This window comes from Vigna unguiculata, chromosome 3 (assembly GCF_037176805.1).
Source record: "Vigna unguiculata cultivar grain cowpea cultivar isolate G323 ecotype 2 chromosome 3, ASM3717680v1, whole genome shotgun sequence".
NCBI lineage: Eukaryota > Viridiplantae > Streptophyta > Magnoliopsida > Fabales > Fabaceae > Vigna > Vigna unguiculata.
Genome location: NC_140794.1, coordinates 48,699,850 through 48,712,932, shown reverse-complemented (window position 1 = coordinate 48,712,932; position 13,083 = coordinate 48,699,850). Strand labels below are relative to the sequence as shown.

General features: G+C 29.7%; 1 protein-coding gene across 1 annotated transcript; it reads left to right on the top strand.

Annotated features, from left to right (window-relative positions):
* Positions 1-2,957: 2,957 nt before the first annotated feature.
* Positions 2,958-10,907, top strand: LOC114178358 (vacuolar ATP synthase subunit H family protein). Its single transcript, XM_028064201.2, has 12 exons — positions 2,958-3,104; positions 3,216-3,290; positions 3,459-3,584; positions 3,765-3,867; positions 3,940-4,012; positions 4,994-5,059; positions 5,202-5,319; positions 5,667-5,828; positions 6,203-6,328; positions 6,574-6,699; positions 7,740-7,919; positions 10,333-10,907. The coding sequence occupies exons 2-12, from the start codon at positions 3,261-3,263 to the stop codon at positions 10,579-10,581; spliced, it is 1,359 nt and encodes a 452-aa protein (XP_027920002.1). The 5' UTR covers positions 2,958-3,104; positions 3,216-3,260; the 3' UTR covers positions 10,582-10,907.
* Positions 10,908-13,083: the final 2,176 nt, after the last annotated feature.

Below are 13,083 nucleotides of genomic sequence, written 5' to 3'. Positions count from 1 at the left end.
TTTTAATAAATAGAATTTGAAGATTACGGAGATACTCTTGATGGTAAAAATGTATAAAATGATTTTTTATTAGTTTAAAATATTAAATTTTAAAAAATATTATTTAATAAATTTTAATGAAAAAATTAATAAAAAGATAAATTATATTAAATTATTATTATTTTTTTATAATAATAATTATCTGAAATTATCATTAATAATTAATAATAATATTATTAATTATTATATATATTATTTTTATTATTTAGTTATATTTAATTACTATATATATTATTTATTATTTAATATATTTAATTATTATTATTATTCATTATTATACATATTTATATATATTTTTTTATTATTAATAATTATTTTATACATATATTATAATAATTATTATTATATATTATTAATTATATATATATATATATATATATTATACACGCACACTAGCAACAGAAATACACACAACACCGATTACATGACCGGTGTCACTCCCATAACACCAATTATGTAACCGATGCTACACACACAACACCGCACTAATTATATAATCGGTGCACACACACTCACAAACATAGCACCAATTACGTAACCGGTGTTCTCACTCACACACCACCTTCTTCCACTCTTCACACACATTACACAGAGCTAAATATCTTCCATTCTTCACACACACTAGTTCACTCACACACATAGCTAAACATCTTCCATTCTTCACACACACTAGTTCACTCACACACACACAACCAAACATCTTGCTTCATGTTCCACAATCTTCACCAGCCATAACACCACTACACTCACCTTTGAACTTCAACGAGAGAGAAGACAATGGGGAATGTCTAGCTCCAAAGCCTTCCACGAACATTCACAATGAAAAAGACACGCAAACCTTCTTATTTAATGGCAAAGTTCAAACCCAAGCAACCGAAGCAAATTCAAATGTGGAATCTTGAATATGTGTGTCATCATAAATCTTCAGGTAGCAGTGCAAAAGTCAGGAATCTTGGCAGCACACAGGGGAAAACAGCTACTCAATTCATAGATAACACTCACGTGATTGCAAAATATGATCCACGTGCAAGGTTATATTGGTAAAATGTGAAGTATCACTCTCAAATCCTTGTTTGGTAGCAAGGATGAGATAATGCTATGATCCTGTAAATTCGCGTTTCCATTTCTCTACACATTGATTGAAAAGAACACACTTTTTACATGCAAATCCATCGTCTTTAATAACTGTAAACAGTAGTATCGCTTCAAGCGAACACTGCGTTACTCTCCAAGAATATCCTTTCAAATATTGATTTGATTATCTTTTAAAAATAATATGTTGTTAGATTATAAGTAAAGTAATTAGACATTGAAAAGTTAGAGCAATGATAATCATAATCAATTATTTTAATTTTAATTTATTTTGTATCATCTTATTAATTCCTCAAATACTTTATAGAAAATATTAATTAAAACAGGTAAACATTTATATTTTGTATGGAAAGAAACATAAAATATCAATACTTTCTACGTGCACAAGAAAAATTAACGATAAATACTAGTGAAAACTATGTGTGTCTATTTTTATTTACTATAGCAAAAACTTTATTAAATCATGAAATGGTTTTTAATTATTAAAATAAAAATATTGTGTAACTTTTTGTGTCATCCAAATTATCGTATATCATATTATCAATTTGTTCATCACATTACTAATAATTTTCGGTAACTTATCCCTCCTTTGGTAACTTATCCTTAAACTGGTTTTTGGTGTACACATTTCAATACCAATTTCACTATTATTAATATTAATTATTTTATCCTTTAATTTTTTTTATCTATTTTTTATGATTAATTTTAAGAATATTTTTTTTATAAATTTAATAATATTTTTATTTTAATAATAATATTTTTTTTAATCACAATGTAAAAAATTGGACACACATACATAAAAGTGTATGGTGTTTTCACTTATTCTTTTAAATCAAATAATTATCCATAATAAAATAAATTTGTAAATTAGGACCAATATGGTTAACTACCCGATCCCAACCGCAAATTTATAGTCATAACATAAAAAGAATATTGGTTAACTATACAAAAAGAGTATACATACATAACGGCCAAGCCAGCATACTAGCAAAAGCTGTCTACTATTAACTCATGAAAGAATGGTTAAACTCCTAGAATTAAAACACAAGTCTGGTACTGGACCTTAGTTAGGCCTATACAGGCCTAAACGAGACCCAATAAGTCCAATAAGGGCCCAACCCACGAATAAGGTAAACTGTGATTAATGCTTTATAAATACAGGTAAAGGTACGCAATTTACTAATTACCTAATTTTTGATTTGACTTTTGAGAGCTCTGACTGACTTAATCGTCAAATTCTTTTCCGCATATAACCCCAAAATGTCCAGTCCACTTTTACTACAAGAAGACATACCCAAGTCGAGGAGTAGAGGAGTGAGTGTTCATCCTAAGGAGTTAAGGATTGGGTGCGATTTGATTTGTGCTCCCTTATATTTTGTTATTGTTTCTGCATGAACAAAATTCATTTTCACAAGTGAATAATTATTTAAATGTAAAAATATTGTCATAAAATTGAAAACAATTTTTTATTTAAATTAAAAAAAATATATTAAAAAAAATTAAAAAACAGAAAAAAATTGATTGCAAAATTTTTATTAATGATTTTTAATTATCAAAATAAAAATATTATGTAATTTTAATTTGTATAATTTATTTTATAATTTTTATGATTTTTTATTGTAAAATTGATTTTTTATTATAAATAATTATAATCATTTGAATTTTAAAAAATAATTACTAAAAAGTAAAATTAATAAAATATATTTTTAATTTGAATTTTTTTTAAAAATTATTAAAAGAATAAAATTTGAAAAAAAAACTACATGCATAAGTAGTAATATAGAAATTTACCCATATTTGTAGATAATAAAAAAATTTAAAAGATAGGCAGGCACGTGGCCCAGGATGAACATGATTGTAGCATGGTCGTGGCGAGGGATGCTTACCAATATGTGATTCCAAAACTGATCTATTTCCCTTCTCCTTCTCACTTCTGTCTCTCTGCTACAAATCCAAAAACCAACAAATCGCGGGTAAAATAATCCTCATCCGATTCTTCACTTTCTCACTTTTCTTCATTGCAATTTCACTTGTGTCTCCGTCACTTGCATTCATTTCACTCGATTTCGCTTTTGCTCTCGCAGTACCAAATTTAAGTTTCCCGAGCGAGTTCTAGGGTTCCCGCTGCCATGGACCAGGCCGAATTAACCACCGAACAGGTACTTTCCGATCCGTTTCCTCTCTATTAGTTTCTTCGTTCCTCGATCTGATCCCAAAGTACCGATTGTGCTCGATTCCGTTTGGATTTAGTTATCGTGCATTTTATTGTGTTGATTGTTGATGTGGTTTGAATTTCTTCACTGGCATTGTGTCGTGTTTTCTTGAAGGTTCTGAGTAGGGACATTCCATGGGAGACCTATATGTCCACGAAGCTCATCTCTAGCACCAGCCTTCAGCTTTTGAGGCGCTATGATCACCGATCAGAGAGTCACAGAGCACAGTTGCTCGATGATGTAATTCTTTTTAACTTATTTTTTTTGGGGAAAGTAATAGTTAATCATAGTTTGTTAATTGTTGTGCTGAGCTTTTAAACTTGATTTGATTGCAATTTTGATTTGAAATGGAATCATTTGTGATTCCCAAGTTTGTTGTCTATTGGTATTGAAAGTGCAAGCTCGTACGTTGTGTGGCAGGATGGTCCCTCGTATGTTCGCGTGTTTGTTCGTGTTCTGCGCGATATTTTCAAGGAAGATACTATAGAGTATGTTTTGGCACTGATAGATGAAATGCTTGCAGGTAAATTGTTGAAATTGGTAAATTTTTTTTCTCATTTGTTTGTAATAACCTTGAAATTATAATCTTTTGCAGCAAACCCCAAGAGAGCAAGACTGTTTCATGACAGTACCCTTGCAGATGAAGATACTTATGAGCCTTTCCTAAGTTAAGTCTATACTCAAATATGTTTTTTGTTCTGCATAATTATTAGATTTCTTTATTTTGGAGGTGAGACTAGCTCAAGTGTATATGTTTATCTAACACACACTCACATGAAAATCTCTCGTTAATGCACTATACAAAATTCAGCATTTTTGTTTCAAATAGAATGTATTTGTTACCGTGTTCATTACTTCAGCCAAAGGTATATATAAGTTCCACACTCCTAATATATTACTGATATTTGTTTTGAGCACCCAATACTTTGTTTTTCAAATTGTGTACATAACAAGTTAAACGTTTTGGTTTATGTCCATTCTGATACATACTAGTTCTATAATACATGTGTTGCTAAGTCGAAATATGTATCCCATTGAGTGATACATTAAATTCCTTTTATTAACTACGTTGACAGGATACGTCATTATATGATGGGATGTTGTCATGATAAAAGAATAAGTTGAACAATCAAAACAGAAATAAAAAATACTTTTGGGATCAGTTAAAGGAATCAATGTAATACTAGGGACAAAATATGAATAAATATATTTTTAGGGATTTAAACCAAAATTTTATATATTATTAGGACCCAATTTTAATTTTTTTTATTTGGTACTTAAAACAAATATTAGTCATATATACGAGACCTGAAACTTATTTAAGCCTCATCCAAACGGTTTTAAGATTTTCTTTTGCAGGGAGTCTAGCCATCGATGATAGTATTTGAGTGTATGTAATATACGTGCTTGTGGAAGATTGTGCTTTATATGGTCAATTGTAGTCTAGTATTATACCTTTCTTTTGAACACAGAACTGAAAGTCCACTGCTGTTTAATTACATTTCTTTGTCATTTCTTTTACAGAAGATTAAATGCTATGTACACTTGTTGATATAATGTCATATGATTCTCTTGGATTTTGACTATTTTTTTTGTACTTCAAATTTATGATATTCAAAAGATGAAAAAGAATTTTATCCATCTTGCAGATTGCTCTGGAAAGGAAATTGGTACATACAAGAGAAAAGCTGTAAGATCCTTGCTTTGATTGTTAGGTAATACAAACTCGAGATCTTTTCACATTTTAATTCAAAAAACTTCTCAGACTTGAATTAAATATCAGATTCTATTTTATACAGCTGTATAAGTTATTACCTTACGAGTTATTGCAAAATTTCACCCTTTTTCTGATTATAGTGTCAGGCCAAAAAATCAGAATGGCGTTGTGTCTAATGGAGAAGCATCAAATGGAAAGAAACCATTTACAACTATTGATGATGTTTTGATAGGATTAGTAAAATGGCTTTGTGAACAGGTATGTGACACTGAAAATTGTTTCTATCTCTCTAGATCAACTGGATAATAGTAATTCACAGATATGTTGACAATGCACCTAATCTTATCAACATAGGGAGGAAGCTGCCACAATCACTTGACGTTTATGAAAATTAAGTTAGATTTGTGATTGTGCAAATGTGGCATTTCTGAACGTGAACACTAAGTTATAAATTGTACCGCAGAATCAATTAGACTAGACTCATTAAGATATGAACTCAGATAAATAGGAAGTTGATGAAATATTCTAAAGATGTTATGGATCCATTTCCATGTAATATGCATGCTTTCTTACGTTTATCTATGATTGATTTATTAAATTTGTAGTTGAAGAAACCTTTTCATCCTACTCGTGGAGTCCCAACTGCTATCAATTGCCTAGCAACACTGCTTAAGGAACCTGTGGTTAGGTCTTCCTTTGTTCAGGCAGATGGGGTCAAGTTACTTGTGCCATTGATTTCACCAGCATCCACACAACAGTCCATTCAGGTAAGTTTGTCGGACTCTACCTCTTAGAATCTGAAAATCTGAGTAATTGAATTTGTGCTTAGTTGGCCTATGCTAATAGGATAGGTGCATGGGTGAGCATGGTATATCTAGCTATGCCTGTACTCCTTGCTAGAAATTGAAGAGTCTGTATTGCATTTAGTAAGAGATGAATAACTTATGCTTGGTGCTTTTTACCAAATAATAATTGTTTTGATCAAAATTGTTAGAGTGATTTCTGATTCCTGATATGTTGGCTTCTAAATAGAATTATCAGTAAAAATAATAAAATGTTATTGATGAAATTATTTAGATTTCGTGGGTGATTTTTTAAGGGTAAACAAAGGGAACTTAATTGATAAATTCCTCTGTAACAGCTTCTTTATGAAACATGTCTCTGCATATGGCTCTTATCCTATTATGAGCCAGCAATTGAATATTTGGCTACTTCAAGGACCCTTCCTCGACTTATTGATGTTGTTAAGAGTTCTACAAAAGAGAAGGTATTGCTTACTTGTTGAATTTATATGCATCTCATTTTTCTCTTTTAAACAAAATGTTGTTAACATTTCTCTATTTCTTACAATATGATCACTAGTTATAGACTTACTGTTCTTTTATAGCTGTTAGCTTAGTTTGTATTAACTTCCTGTTATATCTCTGTCTGTAGTAGTAGCAAGTAGATATTTCATTGTTTATAACTTTCTCTGGCATAGCAGTCTAATGTTGGCACACTTGTTTTTTCAAGGTGGTTAGAGTTATTGTCCTGACTCTTAAGAACTTGATGTCAAAAGGGACATTGGGTGCTCAGATGGTTGATCTTCAGCTGCCACAAGTTGTCCAGAGTTTAAAGGCACAAGCATGGAGTGATGAGGTCAGATAATTAAGACCTACACTACGTTAATGTCCTGTTGAACTTGTGTGCAAAATTATAGCAGGTGCCATGCAGAGAAAAATATTTTTGATTTATACCTCTTGCTATTTGAGCCTTACCTATAAACTTGCTGTCTTGTGACCTTGCAATCAGAGATTCAATTCCTGTAAACAGTGTCTTGCAGGATTAGGTGTTATGCACCTATGTGTACCCTCCCCAAACCCCATCTAGTGGAATGGGGAGTCTTGTGCATTAGGTTGCCCTCTTTTTACATCTTGCTACTATACAAGTATTTGATATCAGAACTAATATTTTAGTTTTTTTTTTGGTCATTGTAGTCATAGTTTTTTTATATAACATGGCGTATGCAATATTATATATTATTTCTTGTCGTATGTTGTCATACCGAAACCGTAAATAGTTAGATACACTTTCGTTTTCTGTGATGCATCACACTTTTAGTGGCACTTAGCATTTGATGTTATGCACTTAATAGAAAAGGAAAGTCAGAGTGGCTGTTAGTGCAGAATTTACTTATTGGAATGATGTGATGGTTCATCTTGAATATTTATTGTTACTCAATAGATAAGTTGCGATATTGCAATATGGTTGATGAAATTTGATTAATCCATGATGCATTGCTTCCTGGGTACACAACAGGGACTCTTGTGCATGTTGGCCGTAACAATAGTGTTCTCTCTGTTTTCTATTTGCATTGTAATGCACAAGTTTACATGAACTCTTATGCATGACACACCAATTATGTTGCTAACTTTAATACATATTCTGGAAGGCTCACCGGACATCAGTTTTTCACTATTCTAAAGTGCCTTTTCCACTCTCTCCTACATTTGCTTGAATTGGCACCCTCTATGATTAAACTATTTGTGTGTGTATTACTTGAGCTTTATCACTTTATCTTAAATTACACACTTAAAAATAGATAGCTCTTTTTAACCTCTATTACCACATTTCTTTTAGAAATGGCACATTTTGTATTGCTAGCCCAATATTTCTATTGATTAGAAAAGTTTGTATAGGACTTGTTGGAGGCACTGAATTCTCTGGAAGAAGGGCTTAAGGATAATATTAGGAAACTAAGTTCTTTCGATATGTACAAGCAAGAAGTTCTTCTTGGTCATCTAGATTGGTCTCCCATGCACAAAGATCCCTTATTCTGGAGAGAAAATATAACCAACTTTGAAGAAAATGATTTCCAGGTATACGTGCATTTCTTCCTTTATGCTTTAATTTATTTCTTATTTAAGCGAACATGAAAAATTAGGCTGAGGAAAATAACAAGGGTTATCGTGAAGTTTGAACTGGTTAGCACTGAATACTAACTGGCTGGCTAGAGTGCTTGTGTAATCTATGAAGTTTGAACATGCCTATGGTATGTCCTTGTGTATGACATGTATAAGACACCGACACAAGTATGACATGTATTGAAGTGTCTAATTTAAAAAACATTTTTTGGGTCTATGACAACTCTGACACGATATTAATACGGGCAGTATAATATTTTTTCTTGTAAGTTCAAAACTCAAACGAAGTATGTACTATAACTATAGAAATAAGGAACAAGTTCTAAATAATTAGGAATGTTTAGATTATATATGTATTATTAGGATATTTTTATTCATTCTCCTTTCATATCTTACAATGTGGAACTTTTTGAACTTGTTAGTTTGTCTTTAGATGAATCTCGGCTAGAGTGTCCTTTTCAATGATGCTTATTAAAAAGGGGTTGAAATGTCTCAAATGAATTAGATTCTCTTTTCACTTTTTGGATTTTAGATGGATGGATTAAATTCATTTTGTTTTAGGTAACAATATGTTCAGATTTTTATGTTTGATTAACTTTTTCTTTATAGATGACTTTGAATATATAACTCTTGAATGTGAATTTAAATAATTCATAATGATGTTCAATACACCACACACCACACACATACCCCCGAGCCACTGTGTCCGGTGTCTATATCAATGTGAGTGTCTGATGATACCTCTCTTATACTTTTCTATTTAAGACAGTATGGAATTACTTGATGTGTTCCGTGATAGAATATGACCTCACACGTAGGAGTTTGAGTCTTAGCATTACATAGTTGATTGTGCAAGCTATCTATGTTTTGTTTCTTATAGTAATTGTGATGGTATCAAAATGGATGGTGTTTTGCAAGCCGTGCAGACATGACATGAATTTTCAATTGATAATTGGTGTGTACTCTGACGCTTTTGTTAGAAAAACAGGCTTAAGTTCAAGAGAGGGGTGAATTAAACTTTAAACGAATTTAGAGTTTTTTTACAATTGATTGAATGATTAACTTTGAATCAAAAAGTAAACTAGTCTCAGCTTCTAGAAATGCTGTTTTAAAATTTTTCATAACCCTGCAATATGTATATAATTCAGATGAGTTGTAAGAGACAAGAGGAGAATAACACCAAGAATTATACTTCATCCTCATAAGTTACATCTGGTTGTTTAATCACCTTATTTAGGCTAATACACTAATTTCAAATTTTTACAAGCACCCTACAAGAAAAACAAGAAATACAATACAACACAAGATCTTGAATCCTACTATATCTCTTGCAACCTTTTGTGAACCTATCACAACAAAACCTTCTTGACAGCGCTAGTTTAGAACAACCAACAACAAAGAAAGCAATTTGGAATTGAATCACGTGAACAATTAAGTTCAAAGAATAACTCCCTCTAGAAACAATGCTAGGTGATCCTCAACAATCCTAAACAAGAATGAGTTGCAACACTTGAATCTTGATCTTTGGAAGGATTTTTCAGAATGAGAACTCCGAGATAGTTTTTCAGTCAACTAAAAGTATGGAAATAAATTTAGCACAAAATATCAAGATTGCATCACACCCTCACTCAAACAAACTCTAAACCTATGAATTACAACTCAACAAGACTCAAACAATAAAATCATCCAATCTTTATCAAGGTTGACGAAAACTCCATGAAGTCTTTGTCTTCAAATGGTTGGAGACATCAAATCATATCTTCAAATCTATCAAATTTTCATTGGCGTGTAATACATTGTAAATGATTGCAGCTGACTGAATCTCTTCTTTCTCACTGTCATTAAGTTATGGCCTAAAGAGATAAAATATGTTTAATTAATTTTTATTTCCTTATAATTATCATTGTTAGTCCTAAAGGCATTACGGATGAAACTTATTCCGTGGTCCGATATCATTTCCTTTTATAAAATCAAGTAACTTTTTAACAGATGTGCAAAATAGTTTATTGGTTCTGTGTAGCGGTATTGTTACTTGATTTCGTCGTGTTAGATAAATCTTTTTGGTGTTTGTAAAGTAGATATATGATGCTGTACGAAATATGGTAAATTAATTTTACAATGTTTTGTTCCTTTAAGGGTGCTCGTGGATCCCATCAAACGTGATGATGCTTACTATAAAACAATTTTCGTTGCTATCCATTTTGATAAGGAAAAACATTTTTGTAGCGAAAACGGGTGATTATGCTATATTAAGTGGCGTTTGATAATGCTAGAAAGGAAAGATGATGATAGTGTAATCGTGCACTCCCTATCTTAAACATTCCTCTGATCATCTACTATTTATTAATACTATCTTCATCTGTTACAGATCCTAAGGGTCCTAATAACAATTTTGGACACTTCTAGTGATCCAAGGACTCTGGCAGTTGCTTGTTATGATCTTTCACAGTTTATTCAGAACCATCCTGCTGGACGGATAATTGTGACAGACCTGAAGGCCAAGGAACGAGTGATGAAGCTTATGAACCATGAAAATGCTGAAGTTACTAAGAATGCACTACTCTGCATCCAGCGGCTTTTCCTAGGTGCCAAGTATGCAAGTTTCTTGCAGGTTTAATTCTGTTTAGTGAGATGGTGGCCTACTGGATGCACTTAATTCCTTCAACTTCACTGCTGTCTCGTGTACAAGGCTTATTCATTGCTTTAGTAATTAATTTATTGTTGTGTATGGCATATTAAAATTTCGGTTTCAACAGTAGAAGAAATTTTATGTGAGAAATAAGTATTCTGCTGCCGAATAAAACAAGTTTTGTAATTAAATACTCGAACTTGTTCTTGTAGTTACGTTGAATTTGTTAGAGAACAACATTTATTGTTAAATATGAGCTATCTGAATGAGTCGAGGGGTCAGATCTAATGGAACAAACAAAGTTTATTTTATTATATGTTAATAATGTTATATATTGTATTTTTAGTTATTGATAATTTCCTTTAGAAATGTCGAAGTGTAATTATATGTTAACTAGAGAACTTGGTGATGATTATACCAAATGGCATTTACATTTTCAATTTTAAAATAGAAAATTAAGTTTTAAAACCTTTAACAAAATGATTTTATTTTTTATAATTTTTAAATAGATATACATCCATATCTTTAATAAGCAATATTCACATTCATTATGGCTTTAATAAAGTAATAGTCATCATCTTTATTTCGGTTTTAAAGATTACGTTTTACGTTTTTATAATTTTTGTTTGTAATTTATTTACTTTTTATTTTTTAAAACCTTCATTTTTAATTTTTATAACTTTAGTTTAAGTTTTAGTTAGATATTTTGAAATATGAAAAAAGTGTCTGGTAATTGAATAAAAATAAAGTGAATTTGCTTTTAAAATTTAAAAAATAGTATTATTTAGTGTAACTTCACGGATTGGTAAGTATAGTTTCTCGTGTTAAAATTATATAGAGAATCATTATTAAAAAGGATAAGTTTTAAATCGATTTACTTCCTTAACTTTTTATTTATTATTTTATTTAGTAAAAAATTAAACAAGTTTCTTAATATTGAAAAAAGAAACAGAAAAATTTTTTTTTTAATTCTTTTACGTGTTATTTTTTTTATTTAATGTAAGATTTAAAATCACATTTAAATTGTGTACAATTTAATTAAAACCGTGCTCTTAATGGTTTGTGAACTGTGATCCTCAGAGTGTAAACAGGCCACCAGAAGCAACCCGGACGTGCGCTTGTTGTCGGTCCAGAACTCCAAGGTGACAGCTCTGGCGACATGGGTGATCGACTATAACAGTGTCAGAGATTGCAACACTTACACTTTGTTACTTTGCACAAATTTACTCTAGAGAATTAGGAAGAGAAAAATAAGAGATGTTTTACGTTTTCTTTTTATGGTGACCTAGGAGATGACGGATTAGTAGGACTTTTAAGATCAGGATGCGGGGAAAAATTATTAAATTATCTTTGTTATTATAAAAGAAAATAAAATCTTTATGTAAATAAATTTTTATATAAATTATTTTCATATCAAATATATTATATTATTAATTTTCTTATAATTTTTTTTATAATCTCAATCATTTGATAAAATTCATAAAAGTAATTTTAAATTATTTATATTTTATTTTATATTACTTTTAACCCATTTTGATAATTTAACTTTTTCATTTATTAAAACTTTTTTAATATGTCACATCAATTAATTTAATCACAAATTTTTATTCTCTAATCTACTTCAAAATCACCTTCAAAAGAATAAGCAACATCAACTTCACTCTCTAATCTTTTCGATCTAATAACATTTACTTTTGTGTTGTATATTTAAAATATGGATAGCGGTGTTTCTTTCATAAATATTTGTAAAGATAAAAGTATAATTATAGATAATATAAAAATATTTTTGATACAAGTTATTGAAATATTTATTTTAAATTTATATGACTTATTATATAACTTTTTTTCAAATATTGTTCATGTCTAAATATACTCTTAATACGAGACTATTTTATTTTTAAATCTAAATACGGTCATTTCCATGCATCATTTCGGGTATGTTTGGATTTGAAGATAAATGAATTGGATTTGAAAGGAAAAAGAGGTAAAAGTGAAGTTGTTTAGATTAAACAAAAATGGTGTGATTTGAATATATTTGAGATGAAAGTTTGTGAGAGTTGTTGTAGATTTTATCTCTATGATAAATTAAAAGAAAATATTTTAGTAAATAAAATTGTATGATTACTATTTTACTCTTGAGAATGAAGATATATAAATATAAATATAAATAATGAAAATTATGTTAAAATAAAATTGAAATTTTAATTTAAAATTAAAAAATATAATTTATTATTATTATTATTATTATATAATTTATATGGGTGATTAATTTAAATAAAATGGGATTTCAAAAAATTAAGTTGAAACAAATTGTAGATGATTAGTTTTAAAAAAATATTATTACTATTATTTATGTTATAATTATTTATTTTATTTTTATTTATATTATTGTAATTTTATTATATTATATGTTATTATATATATATATATATATATATATATATATATATATATATATATATATATATAATCATATTAAAGTAAGGGCTT

Bases quoted from the DNA above. Each gene is read 5' to 3' on its own strand.
- LOC114178358 (XM_028064201.2), top strand. From the start codon at position 3,261: ATGGACCAGGCCGAATTAACCACCGAACAG. The intron at 4,013-4,993 runs TTAAGTCTATAC...TCCATCTTGCAG, and splicing joins ACTTATGAGCCTTTCCTAAG to ATTGCTCTGGAAAGGAAATT. The intron at 5,060-5,201 runs GTAATACAAACT...TTCTGATTATAG, and splicing joins ATCCTTGCTTTGATTGTTAG to TGTCAGGCCAAAAAATCAGA.